At 40.4% G+C, this 24738-nt stretch overlaps 1 protein-coding gene across 1 annotated transcript in view; it reads right to left on the bottom strand.

The window, feature by feature from the left end:
* The window catches only part of ITPR2 (inositol 1,4,5-trisphosphate receptor type 2), a 243979-nt gene that overhangs the window by 140869 nt on the left and 78372 nt on the right, over positions 1–24738 (bottom strand). Inside the window, exons 22-29 of the mRNA XM_017829118.1 lie at positions 14507–14700; positions 12673–12805; positions 11723–11780; positions 9694–9859; positions 6961–7134; positions 2260–2349; positions 1982–2107; positions 327–449 (exon numbers count right to left, since the gene is read on the bottom strand). Of these exons, the coding sequence (XP_017684607.1) occupies positions 327–449; positions 1982–2107; positions 2260–2349; positions 6961–7134; positions 9694–9859; positions 11723–11780; positions 12673–12805; positions 14507–14700 (1064 nt within the window). The remainder of the gene's footprint in view (positions 1–326; positions 450–1981; positions 2108–2259; positions 2350–6960; positions 7135–9693; positions 9860–11722; positions 11781–12672; positions 12806–14506; positions 14701–24738) is intronic.

Below are 24738 nucleotides of genomic sequence, written 5' to 3'. Positions count from 1 at the left end.
TGAATGGGTCTGATTCTGCTGTCACACGAGCTTCATGACAGCGTAGTCACAGCATCAGACTCAAGCTAAACACCATGTGATGATGTGACATGTTCATAGATACTTCCAGTAAAGCCCACAAGTAATGTTGTTTTCCACTTGTAAAATGTGAACATTAAAAACAATTACATAAAGAGCAACAATAAGGGGGAGAAGAGAGAGAACAGGGAAAGGAGAGAGAAGAGAGAGAATGTAACTTAATGAAATTATTTATTTAGCTCTGGAATTTTTCACCAAGACCAAATTTACTTCCAGTTATAATATTCTGCTTAAAATTAAATACTTACCCCTGGAGTTAAGAACAAGTTGAGATTTTTGTGGAGGAGAACTTGATTCTGAGGATTTCCTCGACAGAAATTCTGAAGAAAAGTGTGGGCTAGATTCATAACTTCATTCATCTTTTCATCACTCTGCAGGAAGAAAAGACAAACAAAATCAGATGGGCACACCTAATAATAATAAATGGCCAGTCTTCGCGAGCGAAGATTTGGGAAAGGTCATTGACCCTTCGAGCCTGTGCAGTGGATTTTTTAGGTGAGACCCAGCATGCGCTGAACTGAGCCCACCCTTTAATCCTGAGGTTCATCTGCCGGGGCCGAGTAAGCTTGGACAGTGGCAGTGAGGGTCTCAGAACGTAGGTTTGTTTAGAGTGACCTTCTCTTAGAGCTCCATCTGCCCGGAGGGGCTGGGAATCGAACCCAGGTCGCAGTGGTGAGAGTCCTGCACCCTAACCACTAGACCACCAGGGGCCCCAAAGGCACACCTAAAGATACTTATTAAAACCACACAAGGTCAATTCAGCCAGGAACAAGCCAATTCTCCTGAGCCTCTATGGGGCAGGAATTCTCCCTCTGGCAAAAGCAACTGATCTAGTTCCCTCCAGAGGCCATTAGTGGCTGTACCTTACTCTGAATCAACTTGACCGTAGGAAGTCACAGGTAGGAGGACAAAACTCCAAGTAAGATTTCCTAATGCCCGGTTATAATTTCTTAGTTTAAAAAAAAAAAGTGCAAAGTGGCTTAATTTAAAAAAAAAAAAAAAGCTCTCTAGCCCACATTAATTTTAAGCTTTGGCAAAGGTTTGGCTTTTATATAGCTACATATAGAAGCAGATGTATGTGTGCATGTGTGTGCACACCTACACAGATACATATGCTCATACACGGTACTCCCACACAAATATATGTTTATTTTATATCCCCATTTTATATTCCTCTCATGTAGTATTCTAATTATGATTTGATGAACCACCTCTATGGACAAGCACTATTTTGCTATGACACCTGAACCCAGTGTCTGCATCATAACATCAGTGGGTAACACTCAGGAAAATGCAGCCCAGTAAAAGTTTTATCTTCTCTCAGTGCTTCCTGTAAGATCTAGAAAAGATCTGCTCTTTAAAAGGCTACGTAGATCATTCATTTGTATGCTCCATGCCACTAAATCAGTACAAAATCACATTATCTTGGTTAAAAAAAAATTGTAAGTGGAACTAGGTTAGAGATGTCCACCACAGAAACAAAGAAGTTATTTCAGATTTGACCCTTGAAAGCTTTTGGTCCACCTAATGTATCTACAATAGCACTCACATCAATACCCAAGAGTGGGATTTAGATTCCCTGGCAGGAGCTGTGTTAAACCAATACTTCTCACTGTGCAATGACTACAGATCCAAGGTTTGCCTATTATAGGAATGACAGCACCATGACATCCAGGCACCCAAGGCAGTAAATATTAAGTTTTCAATAATACCTGTTCTGTGCAGGCAGCCATACTTAAACTGAGCCCAGACCCATTATTCTTAAGGTAGGAAATCATCATTTCGTGTTTCTACCACATTTGACCAAATTCAATTTTAAAAGATATTCACATTGACTCTTGAGCCTCTTGAGGTTTTCTTTTATTGAGCTCATGTTCTTTACCACTAAAGTTATGAGAATAACCTTTTCATAGGGGATCTGCAGAAGGTCCAAGACCACCAAGTGGGCACCCATATTTTTCAGCAATCGCTGCTGTTGGTTCCGACCTTTTTTATTCTGAACACACAGTTTGCTGAGTCGAATCAAAATCTACAAACAAACAAACAAATAAATAAGCATGACAGCAAGCAAAGCACCAGCCATGTCACACAAACCCAAACAAAAATACTTTCTTTCAAAACAATTACTAAATTACTTATCGAACAAGTATGTCAAGCAAGTTTCTTGGCGGGTGTACCAACCTCTTTAACAATATTGTAGTTATTGCTTTTAATGCTGTCTATCTGGGGTTTTTTGGTCCCATCCTGGATTGGGCTCAAAATGTTTGACTCCTGTAATAAAGAGCACACGACAAGAGGAGATTTATTGCAATTTCCTCAACATGAACTAATTGTGTTTAGTAACAGTCAGCGAAGAACTATTACAGCAGCTCAAAAGGAATTGATATAACACAGATAATAAAGAAAAATATTTGTTTATCCACTGGTCCAGTGAATGAAAAGATTTACATTCAAGTCCTCCCTTTGTTTCAAATTTCCAATGCAATTTGAGTCAACTACTCTTATGATTTCATGCTTCTGATCATCCTAAACTAGAATATGTCCCTAAATCAGACTAGACATCCCAAGGAATTAAAATACTGTGAGAATATGGACCATAAGTGTATTCTAGCACTGACCACATGTTCCAAAAATCTGTAATACATCTGGAAAGATTACAAAATCTGTGTATGTGAGCATTAAAAAGTCTGGAGAAAGAGCTTAAGACAACCTCTGCAGTTGAGATAAGTAGAGTGGAGTTCTCAACAGTACAGGAACAAGTAGCATGTGGAAATTAGAGATGTTCCTCCCACGAAGAGGATGCTTCTGTCCTTAGTCTCTGGATGATGCAGGAAAGGATTTAAAAACAAATAGGAACCATATGTTAAGCTGCAACATCAAGTTATGATGCCGTATGCTCTGGGCCTTGGCTCTTAGAAAGCCCCAGCTGGGTATGATAAATAAGAGAAATCAAGTCAGCAAGTATCTGCCAACACCCACACACCTTTCCATTCATGTCTCAAATCAAAACACGGAACAACATCTACACAAATAAGAATACTGGCAGTGTTGGGTTTTTTTTTTTCCTGCTGTCAGCTATGGTAAGCCTTTCTTAACTACAAACACAAAAATCTGAAAGACTGGCCTTTGGATGCTGAAATTATTAAGCATGAAGAAAAACTGCAGCAAATCTTGAGACTGCTTGAAAGTATAACCAGAAGGATGTAAACCAGTGGAATGGCATAAAAAAAAGAAGAAACAGGTGCACTTCTGAGTTTCATTGTGTCCTCAAACTTCCTACTGTTTTAGAGAAATCTCCCAAAACACACACGTGCACACCAAGCTGAATGTTTGTATGTCTTGAAACCTCTCTCTGAACTTTCTTAGCTGATGGTGAAGTTGGGGAGTTCTATAAATCCCATCTGGCCCAAATTTGCAGTGAGGTAAAAACAGCTGCACCACTTGGCCATGGGGGCTGTTTATAACAGTGTCAGCACCACTGTTTAGCGTGGTCATGTTGATCTATGCTGCAAGAGTGGATTTTATTTGTTTAGGTTTGTTAGTATGCAGGTTGCCATCTCTCTAGCTCTTTGAATCAATACTATGCAAGATATTTCAGGCTTTTTGCTATAATTAACCACCCTCCTCCATTGTGGGACTGCAGGTTAACCAAGATTAATTTACCTGTTAGTTTTATCAACATTCTTCCTCAATCAAAGCAGTTTTATAATCCATGTGAACTATATGTCTTATCTGGAAGTGGTGATCAGCATCAAACTGCTGAATCCATCCTTTCTCTTAACAAAATAAAAATCTGTTTATTGAACCTGTAAGAGTATGCCAGGGATGTAGTTATCAAGAGAATCACACCACTGGGATACCAAAGGCACTCATTATGCCCCATGATAGACATCCTCTGTCACACTTTTCCATAGGGGACAGGGAGGCATAGGGATCTCACTGAGAAATGTTCTCACCTGAGTACTCTACCTTTAGGAAATGGTATTTTCTGAAAAAGACTGCTTCCTCTATTCATAGAATTCCTGGGATATCACTCTGTGTCAGCCTTAGGATCCTTTCTTTCTAGTTCCCAGTGGAAGCCCAGATTGCAGCTTTCAGCTTAAGCAGTTCCCTGCCACTGAAATAGTCTCCCTCACCTCAGCAGGGCAGCAGTGCAAGGCACTTGTCAGTGCCCCCAGGGCAGAGCTTTGCCCTCCACAGGCTGTATTTACTTATTTACTGTATTTATTTGAACTTCCTCAGTGAAGGGTAAAGATGAGAAGCCCCACAAATGCCACTGCACTGCATTCCAGCTTCACCCAAAAGCACTTTCACTGAGCCTATTTCTCCTCCTCAGAGCGGTGTTTCTGGTGCCACACCACCAATTCATCCTCCAGGAACAGGACAATAAAGATCACACTTTCCATAGTCCATGGTGTCCATACAGACTCGGAACACCCTTATCCCACCCTTAGAGAGAATCAAGTGAACATGCTTTATCTGCTTTGCCCTTCTCAAACAAGGCTCAGTTACGTAAGACCAATTTCAGCATTTCTTCCTAATCTGATACAGTGTCCAATTTATGTCTGACCTAACTCCAAGCACTCTTTCCTATAACTCTGCTCTCCAGTTTCTATCAAGACAGTCCGGCATGGATGCAAGATTTGCCATTTTTCCTGGGGAGAATTCTGGATACTTTTGGAAAAACAAGGCCTTTTTGCTACAAATCCCATGTCTGGAGTCATACGACTTCCAAAAAAAAAAAAAATAATAATAGTACTACAGGTTATGATAGAAAGGTGGAAACAGTTACCCTGAAAGACTCAGAAGCCCAAAGGCAAAAAAATATTTATATTTTAAAACTGTCATGTACATCTACCAGTGCGCTTTGGTGAGGATAGAAACTTATGCTTAACATTAATGGAATGTCATTTAAGCCCTTGTGTGCAATTTAATGTTGCTTGGGAAAAATTAAGCACAGGAAAATGAAGCACATTCCCTAAAGACCATGGGGTTCATCCAGCTCAGTGCTGAATACCCAGCATCCAGTTCAAGAAAGCATGGATCTCATGGGATTTTTATCTGCTTGAAGCCAAGCCACCTGCTTCACACGTTGTAGATTATGAGTAGCATGTCACCTCTAACATCTGGCTTAAGATCTCAAAGAGAATAATGACTATCTAACTTTTTTTTTTTGCAAGGTAAAAACATTTGCTGACTATTAAAGAATAGTTTAACAGGGAAAAAAAAATAAGGGACAAGATTCTGAGCTATTGTAATCTGGCACAGCTCTCAGGGAATTACTACCAGATGATTTAACCAGCAGATTACGTATTACTGTTCTGATACAATAATCTCTCTGATCTGACAGAGATATTATTGTGCATCTACTGGAGCACTGTTAATCCACACAGACCCAGGGATGCCTCCTGGGGAAAAAATACGGAAAATATCCCATTGAGAGATGCCTCTGTTTCAAGCACATTGCTTGAAACAATCCCTCTTCCTGGAGTTTCTCTGCTATCAAGACTATCCATAGGAATAAAGAGGATCTTATTACACTTTTAGAATGTATTATAGCTAAATAACCTTGTAATCCTGCTGCAATTCTGCATCCTGTTTCCCCATTACCTTTCCCATTCATTAAATACATAAGGAAGATTTGTTTTCCTGCTAGAGCTATGCTCAAGGAAAGAAAGTATGAAATCCTACATACTTAAGCTCATAAAGCCCAGATTCCTTCCTAGTTCTGACACCACTAAATTCAGCTAGGTTAGATCAGAGAAAGAGTAAGACGTACACTGTCACAAGAAATTGTTAGTCTTTCTTGAAGTGTTGGATTTTTCCCCACATGAAGCCAACAAAAATCTGCTTTCCCATCTAAAAGGCCAAGTGTAGTCACAGATATCTACAAACATCTTGTCTCTTCTTAGTGGCACCACCTTTTCCTCAACGTGTGGCCTCCACGATGCTGCATAATCTCCACTTGGCTTCCTACTAAGCTTCCCCTAGTGTCTTCCTTATCTATTTTTCTTGACACCAGAGAAGATTCTACCATGGAAGAGATAAAGGAAAGTGCTCTGTCAGAAATTGCAGTTGTTCATCTCTCCCCACTTCCTCTGATGAAAACGGAAAAGTGGGAATAAATATTGGTGGGAAAGCCTGCTCTATCTACTGTTATGCCACAAACCTCAATTACAGCAAGTCCTGCAACACTCTGTGTTTTCTTAAAGATTCACACTGGAGTTAAGTATTACTCTTACATGAGTAAGTGATTACATTATGACCTCAGTTTTCATTGAAAAACAAAATTAAAAAAAAACCAAGGAAATTTTAAGAAAAAAACCCAGGTCTTCATGATCCCAGATCACGTTCTACAGCTTCTCAAATCACAGTATATCCTGAGAGTGTGGTATAACAAGGGCCAAAGAAACCAAAACATTACTTCACCCACAAAATCTCAACATTCTTAGGTCAAGTCTTATGTCTGGTGAAGAGTGGAATTACTTGTGATGTTTGAAAACATGACTGTTCTCATCTCCCTTAGATGCAGGACACTCTCCTCCTTCTTTCTTCCAGCAAACCAACCCATCTGCCAACATGTGATTCCTAAATTGCTTCCCTGGCTACGGAGTGTTGCCACACATTGTGGTTTGCTCCCTTATCCAGCAAGGAAGGCAGCTCTGGGACATAAGAACACAGTTACTGAAAGCAGCAGGAAAAAATACTGAACACACTGATAAAAGAGGTTTTATTTCCTTTTCTGCCTATTCCTAAAGCTCAGCCAGAATTCTGCACATTCTCACTTTGCTACTTTGGTTAACCAGACCACAGTTTTGCAGCTGTTCATGCAACTACCGACCAATATTGAAACAACTCTGACAGCAAAGGCTTTAAACTCACCTCCAGTGGCTCCTCTCCCCCTTTGGTCTGATTGTCGCCCACCTCTCCACTCTCATAATTGCTGCTCTTCTCAACCCACAATTCTGATTTTTCCACAGTCAGGCGGAGCTGATCAAGATCAGCCTTGATTTGCTTGTAGTTATCCACATCTTGATTGGACACCAGCAACTGAACCTGGAAATAGAGAAAATTGGAAAGCTATTACAGCAGCAGCACCAGCATTTATGCCTGGGTAATTGTCCTAGTTAGGACAGCTGAGACCAGTTCATCACTGGATGGGTGTAACCCAAAACTGTGTATTCTATAGCCTTCCATGCCATTTCCCAGAAATGGTTATCAATGAACCATTTACACTATCTGCACATAGAGCCTGACTCCTCAGGCTATAAACTAGGTGCTAAGAGGCCTGTGAGATAGGAGTTGCTCTTGTCCTCACACCCATTAAGGAACCCCCCACCCTGAGGGAGGTACTGAGCATTCCTGCCTGAACTAGAGGATATATAATCTTGGAGTCTTGGGACCTTTTTAACCACTCGTGGGATCCAGAGGAAGACTGCAGATCACCACTCTCAACCAGACCGCAGACCACCACTCTCGACTGGACTGCAACCACCACTTTTCAACCAGACTGCAACAGCACTCTCACCAACAGGTTTTTTCCCTCTCCTTTTCCTTTGGACTCAGGGGGCCCAAAGAACACGACTCTGTTCATGCCCCAGGGTGCTGGGTTATACATTTGGGTTTTGTGGGTTAAAACCAATTGTTTGTCTGTATAATCGTACTTATTATATTATTTTATTAAATTGTTATTCTGACTTACAGTCTCTCTTTTGAGTTGAGTTCATTTCCCCTGCTGGTTTACCTTTAAACCAGCACAGTAATTTGCTCAACAGTTCCCTTTCTAAGCCTCTCTTTTAAGGTGCTTTATGCAACCTCCTCTATGAAATAGAAACATGGCACACACAGGCTTTTGGCCCCCATTCACCCAAAACCTTCAGCAGAGCCAGAGACTGGAGTTGCCCAAAACAGGATAGTTATAACATTCACAACATTCTCTCACCTTCTTTAATACACTGCAAAACATTTTCAGCATATGCAGTTTACAAGCTCAGAGCAAGCTCTGATGCACTGATTATGATCCTCACAGCATTAAAACAATAGTTACATGCTATTAAAGCATCTACCATCAGAAATAGCTAATCCTGCAGCACAGTACTTCAAAAGAAAAAGACCAAAAAAGGATGATTGGACAAGGAATCAGGGCATCCAAAGAAAAGTTAGAATGGCCAGCAACTTAAATGATCACCTACATCACCATGATCAAATATTGAAAAATAACTGTTAGGTCAGAGTAGAAAGACTTATTTCAATACAGCTGACAAACTGACTTCCAGGTTCATGTAATTTCTCACTATCTGAGTGGATGCCTCTAAGATTAATCTCATTTTTACCTTTTATTTTTGTACTGCTCAAGTTATCTAGGTTTTGTCAGTTATTTGCAGCTCTTGATTTAGCATGACCTACACATTTTCTTTCTTTGGAACACTCTCTGTTGGACCAAGATTATTAATGAAGATAATATTAAAAAAAACTAACAAGAATCTTTACAGTAAATCAATAATCACTATTAAGAAATTGTACTTATGTAAAAGATTAAGGTCACATGGTAAACAAGAACACTGATAAGTATATTTTTTAAAAAAAAACCCCAGAGCATTACATGCAGGCAGATATTCACTATTGTGTAACAAAGTTTTCATCATCATCTCTCTTGGCTTGGCAAAACCTTATTATTTTACAGAATTTATGAATGCTGCTCATCTGCAGACATTCATATTCCATGTTCACTGCAGGGTTTTTTTGTTTATTTCTCAATTAGCCTTTTCCTTTACAAAAACATGTTAAGCAACTCAGTGCTTGCTTACCTTGCCACTAACTAGCAAGGCCTAACTTTGGGTGGGAGGCCATTATGCTGCACAACAAAAACATTCAACAAAAGCTTTTCAGGTCTGTATCATTCATCTACTTTTAAACAAGAGGAACATCTTACATAACGATGAGACAACAGGCTATCAAGCTCCTGAAATAAGCATCAGATGGTCTTATCAACATATGTTCTGAAGGGTTACATAACAGAGATGTCTCTGTCACCCAGCCCCATGACATCAGATCTCCCCATCCTAATCCCCTGACACATGGAGCCTGCACATGCACCGTTATCAAAGGGGAAGAACAAAAGCTGGAAACAGGCTTGGCTCTATTACTGCCTTCCTGTTATTTGGGCATACCTCTATCAGATGGCAGAGCACGGTGCAAAGACACCTGAATTAAAGCTAGAAACACCACATGGATAACAAAAGAGCTTTATCCCCAGCCTAAGCAGCTCTGAGGATGGGAAAGTCTTACTGCCAACACCTGTGCCCTGCTTGCCACACACGAGGCACTGACTCTGTCCCTGAGGGATCACTACATCCTGTGAGATGCTCACCATGGACCCGCATTTTCCCTAGTGGATGCAATGCCAGAAATAACCATTTCTGGGTGCACAGAAAGAACTATTTCTGGGTGCACAACTCTAATATACACCAGCACATATATAGTCAAAGAAGTCTGCTGATACTGGACCTCTAAGGAAACTACACCATCTTGCAACAACCAGCAGTTTAGGTGGCAAAGCTTTGGAAAGTCTCCCTGCATTCCAGTTTCCTGGAATAACACTGTGCCCATCCATACCTGTTTAAATGCTTGCAGAACTTCTGCTCTCTGGCTGAAGTGCTTAAATAGGAGGTGCAGAGCACCTGAGAGCAATGGAGGGTAGTCATGCATGATGAGGTGAATGAGGACCCTCAAGAAAGTTCTGCCCCCTTCATCGTCCAGCTGAACTGCATTCTTCTCTTTTCTGCAAGAAAAATGAGGGGGGAAAGCACCCAATAAAGTAAAATAAATCAGAAAAAATTAAAGCCTTATACATAAATATCCCTGCATATGCAACCTTCATTTGACAGACCTCTTAAAATCAAATGAAATCAGCTGCAGGAAGGAAATTGCTTTAACATATCACTTTAACATATTTTATAAGGACTTGAATCCTGCAGTTATGTGCTGTTGCAGCAATCTTGTAGCAGAATGGACACTATGGAATGCAAGGAAGTATATGTGAAATGTGTCAAATATTGTGATTAAAATCCATATTGCAAAAACATTAATTTATGTTTTGCGTAAGTTGTGCCAAGCTCATCCCCAATCCAAATTAAATGAAGTAAACTGCATTTCACAAGAGATTAATTTGACCCTTTTCTTTTCACTTCTTCCTTTTTCAGCTGCTATTAAAATTTCATTTAAGAAAAAATAAGATCAAAAATAGCAAGAATTGCCAAAAGCATCATATTTCTGGAATCATATTCATAAAGTGAAACGGCAGAAAGCAGATTAACACTTAACATATCAAAGCAGAAGTAATGTTTCCAAGAAACTATTCGGTCTCTCTGTTCATTTTAAAGATGCAGATGCCAAAGGCTGTGTGTTGTTTTACATTATGGGAGTTCAGGGAGACGACTTGAAGGCATTGCTTCTGCTGGTAAAGACTGAGAAGGCATAAGAGACTGAGAGAGGTAAGATCACAGTGCCGACATTGCAGATCCTTCTCCCTAGCTCCAAGAAAAACTTTAAAGTCTATGGCCTTGTCTAAATGGAATTAATTTTTACTGGTATAATTATACTCATAAAATTAAACCAATATAGTGATAATGGTAATAACTCTCCAGTGTGAGTGTTTTCCATGCTTTTTTTTTTTCCCCTGTTCACAGTGTAGCTGAAATCTCTTCCCAAACTCTGCAAGCATAAGTTGTGATGTACAGGCCTCTGGTGGTCCAGAAGGAAGCGGTCCACTCCTAATTTGAGGAGTCATTGGAAAGAGATTATTGTTGACATAATTTTTTTAATAGGTTCAAACAAAAAGTGCAATTACTACAGGTCTAGGAGAAAAACTGAGGGTCAGCAGTAACCTACTGATCCAAGACATTTGGGGCTACAGTCAGAAGGTATACTAGGAAAAAAAAGGCTTTCTTTAGGAGCACCTGGGTGAGGCATTATAAGATAAATAAATAATTACTGTTTTAGCCCATACTCCTGTACATCATTTCCCAGCTGCCTTTGGGAACATGGCAAAAAACTTTCTACCAACTCTCTTACAACTAAGAGGATGGTCATTTCCAATCCCACAGCCATCCAGACCAACTGAGCTGTTTCCTTGTTTGAAATCCAGGTCTTTTCTGTCTGTGTAGGTAGGTATGGCCAGTCTTCGCGAGCAAAGATTTGGGAAAGGTCATTAACCCTTCGAGCCTGCGCAGTGGATTTTTTAGGTGAGACACAGTGTGTGCTGAACTGAGCCCACCCTTTAATCCTGAGGTTCATCTGCCGGGGCCGAGCAAGCTTGGACAGTGGCAGTGAGGTTCTCAGGACGTAGGTTTGTTTAGAGTGACCTTCTCTTAGATGGATTGCCTTACAGGGCTGACGAGCTCCATCTGCCCGGGGAGTTTCCTTGACCGGGAATCGAACCCGGGCCACAGCGGTGAGAGTGCTGCATCCTAACCACTAGACCACCAGGGGACCCTGTCTATGTACAGGTTATACAATAACAAACAGCCAAAGGGAGAGAAAGGGGTGTGAAAACAGGCACAGAATAAAGAGAGGCTGTCCATGAGAAATACCAACAGGAACAAACAGATATATACACACAGAGGTAGAGCTTCAGAGAATGTACCTGCCAGCAAACATGGTTTCAGCTTGAGCTGCAATTTCATCTATGTCAGGAACGATTGCTGGGGAAAAAAATTCAAAATAAATATTAAAAGAAAAAAAAGCCTGTGATTACTGTTTAATCTGTTCCAAATGGAACTCTATTCCTCTTTAAAGCAGATGGTATGAAGTAAAGGTCTAACTAGTCGTTCCTCAACTAGGCAAAATTCGCTGTCTGCAAGAGTAGCAGGGAAGAAACAGGACATGGGGCAGAGTTAAATTTTGTTTTACTGTTACTGAGGAAGGGCCAAATTGTAGAGATGAACCACAGCCACACGGTGCAAAGAGCTGTACTAACCGCCAGCAGTGAGCCACAAATGACAGAGATTATTAAAACTTATACCTTTTTTATTAGATAAGCCAACCCCTCTAAAGTACATACATGAATTTTAGAATATTTATCATAAACAAAATTATTTACCACACTGACATTTTCCTTTAGAATACCTTTAATATAACTTACTACCCAGTATTATATATGTGTCCACCTCCAATTAGAGCAATTCTCCCCTACTTCCAGGTGTTCACACAGACCTTTTCAGCACTTCCATGAGCATGGGAAGGCTCCCTGAAAAGTCACTTACATTCCTGTACCACATTCACCTCACTTAAATCTGTCCTCATCCAACCCCAACCATTCTTCCTGATCTACCCTCCACTCCATTTGTCACTGTGCAGCGTTTTGGGAAGAGCACAAATAAGAGAACAAAATGTCACAATGGGAAAAAGGAATCACATTTCTGTTAGGAGAGGCCAGCAAAAATCTTATTTTCATGGAATTCCTTAAAATTTTCTTTTTTCCACAAGCTTTTCCACTTCAAGCAGCATGCGTCTTTCTGGTGTCATTAAACTCATTTTTTGCAGTCTAATTCTACATGGAATTATTTTATACTGTAACACAACAGCAACATTTACCTGAGGCAGTCCCTGGTGTGTCAGGTGGGGATGTTGTGGAGCAATCAGCGTTTTCATTGTTTTCCCCAAACTCTCTCTTATAGATAGACAGCATGTAGGATATTCTATAGTCCAGTCTGACACTGAGAATAAACTACATGGGAAAAAAAAAAGAAGTTTTAAAAAAGACTTTTCTTCTGTCAATCCATGTTGACACCAATTATTTCACATTTCAGCTGCACTTCCAATGCCCCATAAAGACAAGAAGTGGGGCAGAGAGCAAAGACAGGCTCAAGGGTCATCCTCCCAGTTGCCTGACAGCTGCCCTTCTGTTGCTCAGCTGTGGAAATGGAAAGCCATACAGGAAAAATCCTAATTCAGAGCTGGAAGTGCTACTTTTACATGGTAAAAGGGAGGCAAATAGCCAGGCTGGAAACACTAATACTGATTTAAGTCACTTGGAGAACTGACTGCCCATCAACTGACTTCCAGTGTATCCCACAGGGATGCTCCCTGCCCACAGGAAATGCAAGCACACAGTCAAACAGCTTTAAGAGCATTTAACGCATTTTATAATCAGTGGAGATGAAAGCACATGTTTCTTTACCAAGGCTGAGGTGACACGTCATCTGAAAGGTGACAAATGGTGGCAACCTGTTTCTTTGGTTTATAACTAAAGTCAAACATACTTCCCAGACCCACTGCAATAGGATTTGTTTATTTTCCATGATTAAGTTACCCTGTAATTGCACAAGTAAGATTTTTAAAACTAAGAATTTTCCAAGTCCACACATAGTCAACTACGTCTCTCAGGCCATCTGTTTAATTCTGGCTGAGGGCAGAATGGAAACTCATAAGTAAAAAAGCCTTTACTTAAAGCAGTAGGAGGATAGATTGGGAATTAAATTATTATAAACTGAAATATTTCTTAGAATAGAATTGCTTTAATCACCATTGTACTAGCTATGTACAATAATACAATAAATCTAAAATATACTTTAAGAGTAATAATGAATGGTAACATGATTTAAATTAATCCTCCTTCATTGCATATTAAAGGAAATTGAATTATTTTGTATTTCTTGTGAACTAGGATCATATATATGCACATTTACTGTGATTTACCCAGCATATGAAAACTTGCTAATGTGCAGTAATTTGACCATGTGACTAAAATCCATAACCAACAAACCACAGGTTAAGTAACAAATTAGGATTAAACACTCTCCAATCCTAGGTGCTCTTGCACTGAATGTGCTGTGGAAAAAGAAAGGATGAGACAAAATGTGATTCTCTCAGGGAATGCATAGGACAAGGTCCTGGAATCATCCTCCCGGGCATCAATCAGTAGAGCAAGACAGTAAGTAGAAAAATTCAGTCGTAGAAGCAAATGAAAATGAGAAGCAGTAGAGAAGACTGGTATTATTTAGGTGATTACTTCATAACACTGTCCTTCACCATAAGTTTTAAACTAAAGGAACCAAAGAAGGCAGTACTGAGGATACTCTAACAATTGAGAGCCTTTCAGATGACAAGTAATAAAGTAATCTAAATCACCTGTGAGAAGTCAGAACCAATGGGCTCCTTCAAAGGTGAAAATGGTACCAACAGATCCACAGAATTTATAGAAAACACTGAAACATTCCTTCAGGGCACAAGCAAGGAACTGCCCAAGGCAGTTGGGATTTGATACACAAAGCAAATGTGTGCTGTTCACACAGAGAAGTATTCTTCCTCATACCAAAGAGTTACTTTTACAATGAACAGCCCAGTGAATAGCAAGAATTTGCCATTATGTGAATAAGTCAAGTCCTGTGAAATGTTTGGTATGCAACATTTCACCAATCATTATTACCTGCAAAATCTCAATGATTTTCAGTTTGGTGTCCATTACTATCACATCTTCACTATCTGCAGGGCTGGCTTGCTTGCTTGGGTGAATGCTTGGCTGTATATCAGGGGTGCTGATGGGAAACACAGACCCTCTGCTCAGCACCATCTGGGTCATCATCTCTCCTACCCCATGGATGGTCCTCATAACGTTGTTTCCTATGCATTAAACAAAAATATATGTATTTGCCATGAGTATATCACACGTCCCCATGTCATCAAACCCCCTTCCAGTCTCAACAGGCATACCGAATAAGAACTCCTCAATTCCTGATCAAACTCAGGAGAAGGAATTAATTCAAATTACCCAGTGATTTAGGGACAAATTTCCGACACTGATTTTCCGAGGTGACATTTCTTACAGGTGTGATTCCTTCCAGGTCAGCAGGTGGAAAATATGCCAAAATATTTCCAGAGCTCTGTTAATGTGTTCAATAAATCATAAAAAGTAGAGCTAAAGAAATCTTAGTAGTTCACCTAATCCATTCCTTTTGCCTGAAGGTATATTACCTACATCTAAAATAATTTCTTAAAGAAGTTTGTTTAACCCATTTTTAAGAATAATTAAGTAGGCACAGGAGAATGCCAGGCTTGAAGGCGGTCCTGAAGGTCAAACTAGTATCTGTAATCACAGTGCCCTTCATAAGTCAGTCATACATGAGGGAAAAAGTTATTTTATACTCATGTGGCAGAAACTTTATCCAGTCTAGTTGCAATGGTACCTATCACTGATGCTGGTTCAGCAAAATTTACCAAGAAATAACTCTGTTCCCACAGATTATACTGGTCTTTATAGTGAATTTTGATGTGAAAAGCATCTCAGTGAATTGATGACTATCTCCTAACAAAGGTGGGGAGAAGAAAGAATGAGAATATTGCGCTACCTACCTACATGAATTATATTCCTTTCTTGCAAAGCACAGATAGGAATGAATGCACAGAAGGAAGGGAAGGACAGCATCTCTTCACAGAAAGAGCACCAAGACCTAGATTACACCAAAGAAAAGACTGAAAGAAATGGATATTTGCTGAGAGAAGCCTGAATAGTTCTTGTATGTCTTTTAGTGCACTTTAATCACCATGCCATGGACAAGCTTTACTTCCACTGAAGAGACCCTCTTCCCAGACAATTTGCTGTAAAAAGCCAAAGCTCTATTTTATTTTTGTTGGCAATATCCTCCTCTTATGCCCTTCTTTCTTCAATCCACAGAGCTCAAGTACTGCACGCAGGGAAAGAGGATGACTTCAGCCCTGACTTTTAAAGGACAAGGCACAAAGAATTTGCTTTTTCAAAGTGAATGAGGCAGATTAGTGTCAGGTTTGAGGTCCCATTCAGCATCTGGTCTGGTGTGCAATCACTCTGAATTGGTCTTTTGAAAATAACACTTCAAGTCCCTACAAGGGAGAGAAGGAAATGTATTTCTGAGTTTGCATGATGTCAGGAAAAAGAAGCTAGAATCAAACTAAGGGCTGGGTCCTCCCTTTAGGCAGGCATAGAAAGTTCTAATTGCTTACACCAGCATAAAGTAAGTAAAATCATTCCAAATACCCTTCTTGTGGCAAAATGAAAACAGTGCATTTTCCTTTCAAGTCAAATAAAACATCTTGGGAATAACAGAGTACGGATATATCTTTTTCTCCCACTCCCCAACCCCTTTCTCCCAGCGTGCTAAACATTTATTTGCGCTGACCACCACTCAGTACACCTGTGTAAAGCTACGGGCCCAAGCAGAGGACCTTCAACCCTTCATGTACCTTCAGTTAAACTGACTTTTTGCATCTACTTAATCTTCAAACAATGAAATAAATGACATTATTCATTTCATCCTGTTCTTGATGCTGATGTCCATCACAAGACCTGTAGATTGCATAGCTGCTTCACGGCCTGTAATAACCCTGCTCTACATCTCAGTTGAGAAGTCATCACAACATGGTTTCAAAAGAAGACCTTTCCTTCTATATAAATAGAAGGTATTTGGAACACTCAGGAATTCTTTATTAAATATCTTCACTCAATGGGGTAAATGATAATTAAACCACTTAAGTCTAAGACAAGTCCAGAAGATATTCTTTCAAAAACTAGATAAAACTGCAGTTTGTCCTAAATGAGACAGAAGAATTCCACTTTATCTTGTAAAGCTCCTGCTCACCCTTCAAGACTGAAGTCTATTTGGTGTAAAGTTAACAAAGAACTTTGTGTCTTTTGGATAAGGATATCTTGGGTGGACCTCAAATTCCTGGAGAAAGCAAGCTGGGATTTTGTCTAGAGCACACATCTGGCTTATTTTCTCAGCTGTCACTGGGGTGCTGCACAGGCATGGCAGGGAAGGGGACTGAACTCTCTCCACAACCAAGGAATTAGCCACTCTCTCTGCATTTCAAGATGACCCCCATAAATGAGGAGGCCACCTTCTCCACCTCTAAAAAGGACAGTGAGAGACCTGAAATAACAAAGACTGCGAGGCACTAAATGTAATATTGGACGCTAGAAAATCATCTAGGAAATAGAAAAAAATTACTGCTGTCCTTTCCCCTTACCCATGGAACACCAGTGGTCAAAGATGGTACAAACCAGTGCGAATCCCAACAGCCTCGTTGACAAGGATAAACCCTCTGTCCACAACATTCCTTTACTGCTGACCTTCATGCAACTGATTCTCAACAAACAGAAGAAGGAAAGCAAGGGATGATTAAGGTGGTGCTTATTATCCCTGCCATTTCAAATTGTAGTTCATTAATGCATAGGAAGGGATTCCAGTGAGAGAAAAGTCTACTTAATCCAGTTCAGTATTTACAGCTGAAACGGGTCGTGGCTCAATACTGCATGATTTCTGTCAATAACAGCAGTGAGACAAGGTGTCAGGAGTACCTCCATTTTCAAAAACTTTCTAACTAACTGCTTAGTTCTGACTTTAATTTTCAACTAACTCAGAGCAGGCTTGGGGAGAACACTCCCAGAGCTGAAATGCTACAGCAACTGGAGCAATTCAGCATTTCTTTTCAGGAAAGGTATTTTAGCAACCGTGTTTTGTAGGGTGCTGATGAAATGTAACCATCTCTAAGGAGCAGACAGCAGCCAACCAGCACATTCAGGGCTGGCAGTGAGGCAGCTGATGTGTCTCAACACTGAGAGGAACTGCTCTACTCTGTGAAAGAAGCCATGGGGATCATTCATGGACATAAAGAGTGGGGAGTAGCTTCTCTTCCAAAAGACCCCCCCAGGTAATCAGTGTTCACAGTGCTCAGTGTTATCTGTCCAGCCTTGCAAGTCTAGACTGAGTTAGGCAAGGATTTAAATCTGTCACTCAGGGCCCACAGCAGTCTTGCTAGTGAGCTGCTTCTCCTTGCTATGCTTTTGTGTCCTCTTGGCTTTAATACATTTATCTCAGCAGGGAAGGGTGTGTGTCTCTGAGGTAAGGCACACAGGAAGGTTACTGAGGCTTAAAGGGTGACTGACGATGTCCACTAAGCTTGCAACAATGCAAGACAAAATACACTGGCTCAATAAAAGAGATTTAAGTTCTTAGTACATATGCACACAATGACTAAAATAAGGGAGCCCTGATCTTAGTCAAAGCTCCAAAGTGCTTCCTGAATACCAATGACCAAAGAAAAATTAACTTACTGCCTCAGCTGGTTAACTGAGCTAAATCAGGAGAGAGAGCAAGCAGATGAGAACCCTGATTACTTTTGTGTGCACTTTGCCAGAGAAGTCTGAGCTGTGCCTTCATGTGGGACTGCCACCCTTGACCTGCTGACTTCAGCTTTTGTTGTTTGCTTTGAGGTCAAGGTATTAACGTTTATGTAAGTCTGTGAAGCATGGCAGGGAGACAATGGTCATTGCAATGTCACAATGTTGGTGTGTGCAGCCAACCACCTCCCTCACTGGCAAACCACTGCAGAAGTGCTCAGAGCTGTGACTGACCAACAGAGGAAAACAAAACAAGGCAACCTCTATGGATCTTTTTTCCAGTTTTCCCTTCCCCTCTGCCAAGACAAGCCAGATGCCAAGAGCCTTCCCTAAGCAGCGGACCCATTAGGAAGGTCTCCTGTTGAATGTACAGTCTCACAAGGTTAGACATAAAGAAATCACTATACACAAGTGGTAATTTAAAGGAGCTGCAGATTGGCAGGCACTGAAAGAACAGGAAAGAGAAGAATGCTTGTCATGTTTTGAAAAGACAACTGTGCATCTCCTTTTCATTACTTTTTATTACGGTGATCACAACTTCCTAATGAGTATCAGTTTCTGTCACAAAACTGTAGCACATAATCTCATACAATTTGGCACAATTGACAACACAACGACCTCTCTGAGAAGAAAGGCTTTTCAGAGAAGTCAATTATGGGAAAAAAATAGCAGCCACCCAAGTAATCGAAACAGTGGATAATTTGACACTTCATTTTCTACATAAACATATTTTCTTGATAAGTCATTTACTGGTTGCAAAAAATTCTAAAAGCAGAATAGAAAAGTAAACAACAATCTGCTATGCAATGCAGCATGGATGGTAAGTGACAAAATACCATATTCAGTAGGAAAAACAACTGTCAAAGGCAGCCAGCGATCCATGCCTTTTCTTCAAATTGTTCCCAGCCAATTGCTGTGCAGAATCCTCAGTTTGGGCTCCAGGACCCACAAAATTTGAGGTATTTCACACAAAGTGCAGAGAACTGTGCAGTAGGTTCTTACTCACATTGCTGTTCAGTCTTCCTCAACACAGAGGGGTCAAAGATGGATTCCCAGGACTCAGTTTTCAAAACTGCCCAGCTGTTTTTAGCTCAAACAGTTTTCCACAGTGCTCATCTCCCTCCTCAGAATTTTAAAAAGTGCCTATATTTTCGAAAGGATTTTAACACTCAGCAGCTTCATTAGGGATGGGAAAAGCTGGATGTTCAATGCTTCTGGAAAGTAAGTACCTACATTGGAGCTGCCATAGAGAATCAGAGACTATAGGGTTTGGGTTGGAAGTGACCTTAAAGATCACCTTGTTCCAATCCCTTGCCATGGTCAGGGACACCTTCCACTAGCCCAGGTTGCTCAGGGCCCCATCCAACCTGGCCTTCGACACTTCCAGGGATGGGGCAGCCACAGCTTCTCTTGGCAACCTGTGCCAGGGCCTCCCCACCCTCACAGGGAAGAATTTCTGCCCACATTGCTTTGGGTGCAGCCCAGCACACGGGGGGTTTCTGGGTGCCAGCGCACACAGCCGGGTCATGCTGAGGTCCCAAAGGCCTCCTTCCCCATCTACCACCCCACAAAGTCCTAAAGCCTTCCCAGTCCTCCTCAGCCAGTCTCACTTTTCCCCGTGAATTTCACTTTTACCCACTGTAGCCCTGGTGAGGCAAAACTGAATTTTGCCAGTGTGCTGGGGGAGATTTAGGCTGGTTTCCAAGCTTACTACCACATTAGGGGAGAGATTTTGCCATGATGCTGAAAGTCCAAAATTTTACCATCATCAAAGTGAGTTTTCAGCAGAAAACTGGTTCAGGTTGTCTCAACCCATGTGCCACTGTGTGTTCTACCAGGTTTTAAGGCAGTACTTAGAACAGCAAGACTCCAAGCAGCCTTGGCTTTGTGACTTTCAGTCAGACCTAAACTATTGCTCCACCACAAGCTTCCTAAAGCTTCAGTGTCATCCTAAAGCACACAACACCACCAGTCCTTGGAGATCCTCCAGCAGGGAACAGCGTGTGCAGTAATGTGTGGTTACCAAGGGCAAAATTAAAAACCCTGTGGCAGCTTTAGCTCGACATTTCTTTGCCTCTGCTGATTTGGCTGCATTGCTTCATGCAGTTTAATTTTTCTGCATGAAAAGTTACAGCCATTTTTAAGACATATAATAACCATACTTCAGCACCTAAAGGAAGACATTTTATTTCAAACCCTTTAGAGCTGTATATTATTTGCCAGAAGCACTAAGCCTTACAGCTCTGTTTGTGAAAGAGGTATTAATTTTTACAGGTTTTCTACAGAATTTGTTCATAAAGATTTCAGAACCTACCATAAACAGGCCAAGAATCACACTTTATGTCTTCACTAAACCATTTTTCATCACTTAATAACTAGTTGACCCTCAAGTAAGCCTCCCAGAAAACCTAATGCATGGCATTAAGGGCACATGGTGAGGTGTCACTTCTACATTTTATAGTCCTCAGAAATAATGAGGCAAAACAAAGGAAAAAAAAACCTACAATATCCAATGCACATACATTTGCTACCCACTCCTTGAGTGCTTCTGGCCTCTCCAGCCTCCACTGACCTGACTTCCCTTCTTGTATACAAATTCACTGCTGCCCAACCATGGTGAAACTCCACCAAACTTCACCTCCTCCTGACATTCTGCAGGTTCTGTTGATTTTGCCTATCCTCAAAACCACAAAGCAGTTTCAAGCATGGCTTTTATGCCATGGACATTAGGCAAAGGAAAAATACCAACATCCATCACCGTGCCAGCCTTGAAGGTAAAAAGCATCATGGGAATCAAGCCTTCTAGCTGAGCTACATCTGTAAGAGGGATATTGATTCCTAGAAGAGCAATGGCCTCTGGAATCACATTAATGCACAGGGCTCATGATAAGGGAGAGAATAAGAGGGAAAGAGAAATGGTTCATGCCACAGAATTAAGCTCTCAGAATGACCTCCCCTTTGGTCTGACAGTGCTCTGAAGTTGCTTCACTGCAGACATCTGTGACTGACACAGGTAACTTTCCTAAGGGTTAAATCTTTTTTTCCTCTTGTAACCTTTCTTTTCTCATAAATCACTGGTTTAAATTACTGCTCCAGTCTGCCAGACAGCCACTGCCTCATTAGGTCTGCTAATCAAGGTATGCTTCAAGAAGATATTTCCAATTGTTAACTAGACAAAAGAGCAGCTAACAGACATAGGTGAAAGGCTGAGAAACAGCACAGTCATTTCTAATAGTCATGGATGAAATCTGGTCCTTCTGGATCACCGAGGACCCAAAGGAAACAGAGAAAAGGCAGTTCTAGCAGTGGTCTCACTGGTGCTTCTAAGCACTACACACCTCTACTTGCAGCCAAGAGGGCTGGAAGAAAATGCTACCCAACTTCTTGCCCAGTTGGAGTTGAGGGAATGAGCTCCTGGCATTTGTCTGGTCTAGTAAAAGGTGTCCCTGCCATGGCAGGGGGGTTGGAACAAGATGATCTTTCACATCTCGTCCGACCCAGGCCATTCTATGACTCTATTCTATGAAAGCTTGCAGCACGACACACACTTTTCATGATGCATTCCATGCATTTCATTTCAACGAGCAACACATTTCATGGGAGAATCACAGACGCAGGAGCAATTTGAGCTTATTACAGGTAGTTTTTAAAACCAGTTTGTTCAAGAAGACTCAGCAAAGGGAATCAGAAGACTCTCACTGATATCAGTGGACTCTGGCTCAGGAAAATTGTAGCCACCTACATAGAACTCCTGAGGAAAAGACTTAGTCTGCAGATAAGGTTTGCACCACTGAGGGCTTTTTCAATTGATGCCCAGCACTGTGTCCTGCATCCCAAGACATATGCAGTTTCAATTCAAGGATGTATTTCCTTGCATGTCCTTATTCTCATTCCCAAACAACCATATAGCACTGAGCCACATGACAAACGTGTTAGCTCACCTACTGCTCCTACCATGTTGCTTCATCTTTCAGACCCGACATATGCTGTAGTTGCATGGTTTGACCAAAATCAGCTATTTGAAAGATCAAATAGCACCTAGAGAAAGATGTGCATTTTAATTCACAGAGACTAAATCAGCAGTGTTGGACAAGGCAGATTGGTTCCTTACTTTGGAATGATACAGCAGGGTGCACTTACTAGAAAAGCGACGACTTTACCTTTTAATTAAAACTGCAAGAGATTATAATGTTCTTTAAAGGTGCCAGAAAGACAGCACTACTAAATGAAGTCCTCCCTTTGTCCTTACGAAAAAAAATGCCTCTTTAGGATACGAGAAGTATATTTTGTAAACTCCTTATTTATTTCTTTTTAGAATCTAAAAAAAGAGGAAAAAAGGAACAGAAAAAAGCTTCAAAGAACCATGAAAATCATTCAAAGTTAAGATACACTGACTGAAACAAAAAAGAAGTTGGTTGCAACATTTTCAAGTCAATTCATTTTTAGGATGTAATCTAGGTAAGAAGCATTTCCAAAAATACACATCATTACTTTTTCCAGGATCTTTTCTCGCAAATGTTTCCAGCCAACTTTCCCCAATCTGTCTCCGTCAAATAAGGTCACACCTGAAAACTACATGCATGCTAATTTAATTCTGGATGAAGGAACTGACAGTGGCATTAAAATCAAGCTTTTTAAAGCAAGCAAGGCATAACATTTACATTAATATAAGGAACAACAGGACAAGGGGGAATGGCTTCAAACTGACAGAGAGTAGGTGTAGATTGGATATTAGGAAGAAATTCTTCCCTATGAGGGTGGTGTGGCACTGGCATAGGTTGGCTGTGGCTGCTCCATCCCTGGAAATGTCCAGGGCCAGGTTGGATGAGGCTTGGAGTAACCTGGTCTAGTGGAAGGTGTCCCTGGCCATGGCAAGAGTTTGGAAGGAAATGGTCTTTAAGGTCCCTTCGAACCGAAATCACACCATGATTCCATGATCTGTTTAGAATCTTTTCAGAACCAAGATAGAGAAAAACTCACACAAAATATCAAGGACTACCTCAGCCACCAAGGTGGCTCAAAACTTAAGCAAAGCTTGGAAAATGACATCTTCAGGTAAAAGGTTAATTAAGTCTTCATGCAACTAAAATACATCCCATTTTGCAGATTTGCTTCAACAGTTCAACACTTGTCATATACACTTCCTTACTTAGCAAGTAGTTTTACTGAAATAAGTGGGTCTACTTAAGAAATAAATATTAAACATGGAAGAAGGTTCCAGATTGCTGTTTGAACATCTGGTTGTTTCAATTTTGAGGTGCAAAACTCCAGGCAGGTTTCCCACAGCCAAGACTCACCACATTCTTTCACCCATCATTAATTTATTTCCCAAAATCCTGACTACAGTTTTTTGAGCTCAGCAGTTCCCTACAACTTCACATTCCAGGAACTAGACATTGGAAGTTTTTGTTGTTACTGATCTGGAACAAGTCAATGGCCATAATTGAAAGGCAGTACAACCTATCTGTTCCCCAATTTATTTAGCACTGATTTTCCCATGGAAATCATTACTTTTTAACAAAACTAAAAGGCAAGACCTGTCATGTGAAATACATAAATCTTAACAAAATTCTTCTGTAGAGATGCCACCTTTTATCTACTACAGTTGAAGAATAGTAATCACATGACTTTTTCATTTGGTCAAGCCTCCTTTCAAGTCACTTTTCCTAGAATCTCAAAATAACTGCGTTTTTGAATTGGCATAGTTATTGACAAAATATCACTGTTAAATATACGTTTAATATTATTCTGTGCAAATTTACAATAAGATAGTGACAAAAATTAAAATATACAGAGCCTAAGCTGGTATTCAGTAGCACTTTCCCACATTAGAGTTACAGAATCACACCTCTAATGCTTGATAAAATTTAAGCATATTTCTTTATATCTATAACCAATTTCAGGCATCATGATTGGCTGTCAGTGTTTGTAAAAATTGGAGTTTAGATCTACACTTCAAAGCTCTAAGCTCAAAGAATGAAATATGTGTTCCTACTGATTTAAGCTAATCCCCAGACATTTGTGATCACTGACTGGATGCTTTAAAGAAGAAAAAAAAACAAAAAACAAAAAACAAAAAAAAAAAAAAAAAAAAAAAAAAAAAAAAAAAAAGAAGAATGGATACTGACCTTTTTTAAAGGCAAGAAGTCACCCTCACCCCTACCTGACTGGAGGGAGGGTTCCCACCATACTGAAGGAGGGCAGGGAACAATCCATCTGTCTGTATTTTATGGAAGGTATGAATAAGAAAATACTTTCCAAAAAAAATTAACAGACCATTCTGATTTTAGAAAATGCCAACACGTTTTCCAAAACCTCAGAAAACCCAGACTTGGGTAATTTCTCCTTTAATCCTTTTTAACAGCCTAACAGATCGGTATTTTAAGTTAAAAGAGACAATAAAAAACCAAGACAGGTAACCAATAAAACAAGTAACTTGTTCTAACAACTCAGTTTTCTAACAGAGAGAATATCTGTGTGAAAGGGGAATGAAACCCTTCAACAAA

This window comes from Lepidothrix coronata, unplaced genomic scaffold (genome assembly GCF_001604755.1).
Source record: "Lepidothrix coronata isolate B3197 unplaced genomic scaffold, Lepidothrix_coronata-1.0 Scaffold158, whole genome shotgun sequence".
In the NCBI taxonomy this organism is placed as follows: domain Eukaryota; kingdom Metazoa; phylum Chordata; class Aves; order Passeriformes; family Pipridae; genus Lepidothrix; species Lepidothrix coronata.
The sequence above is the reverse complement of the archived record's forward strand: the minus strand, read 5'-3'. Positions and strand labels throughout refer to the sequence as shown.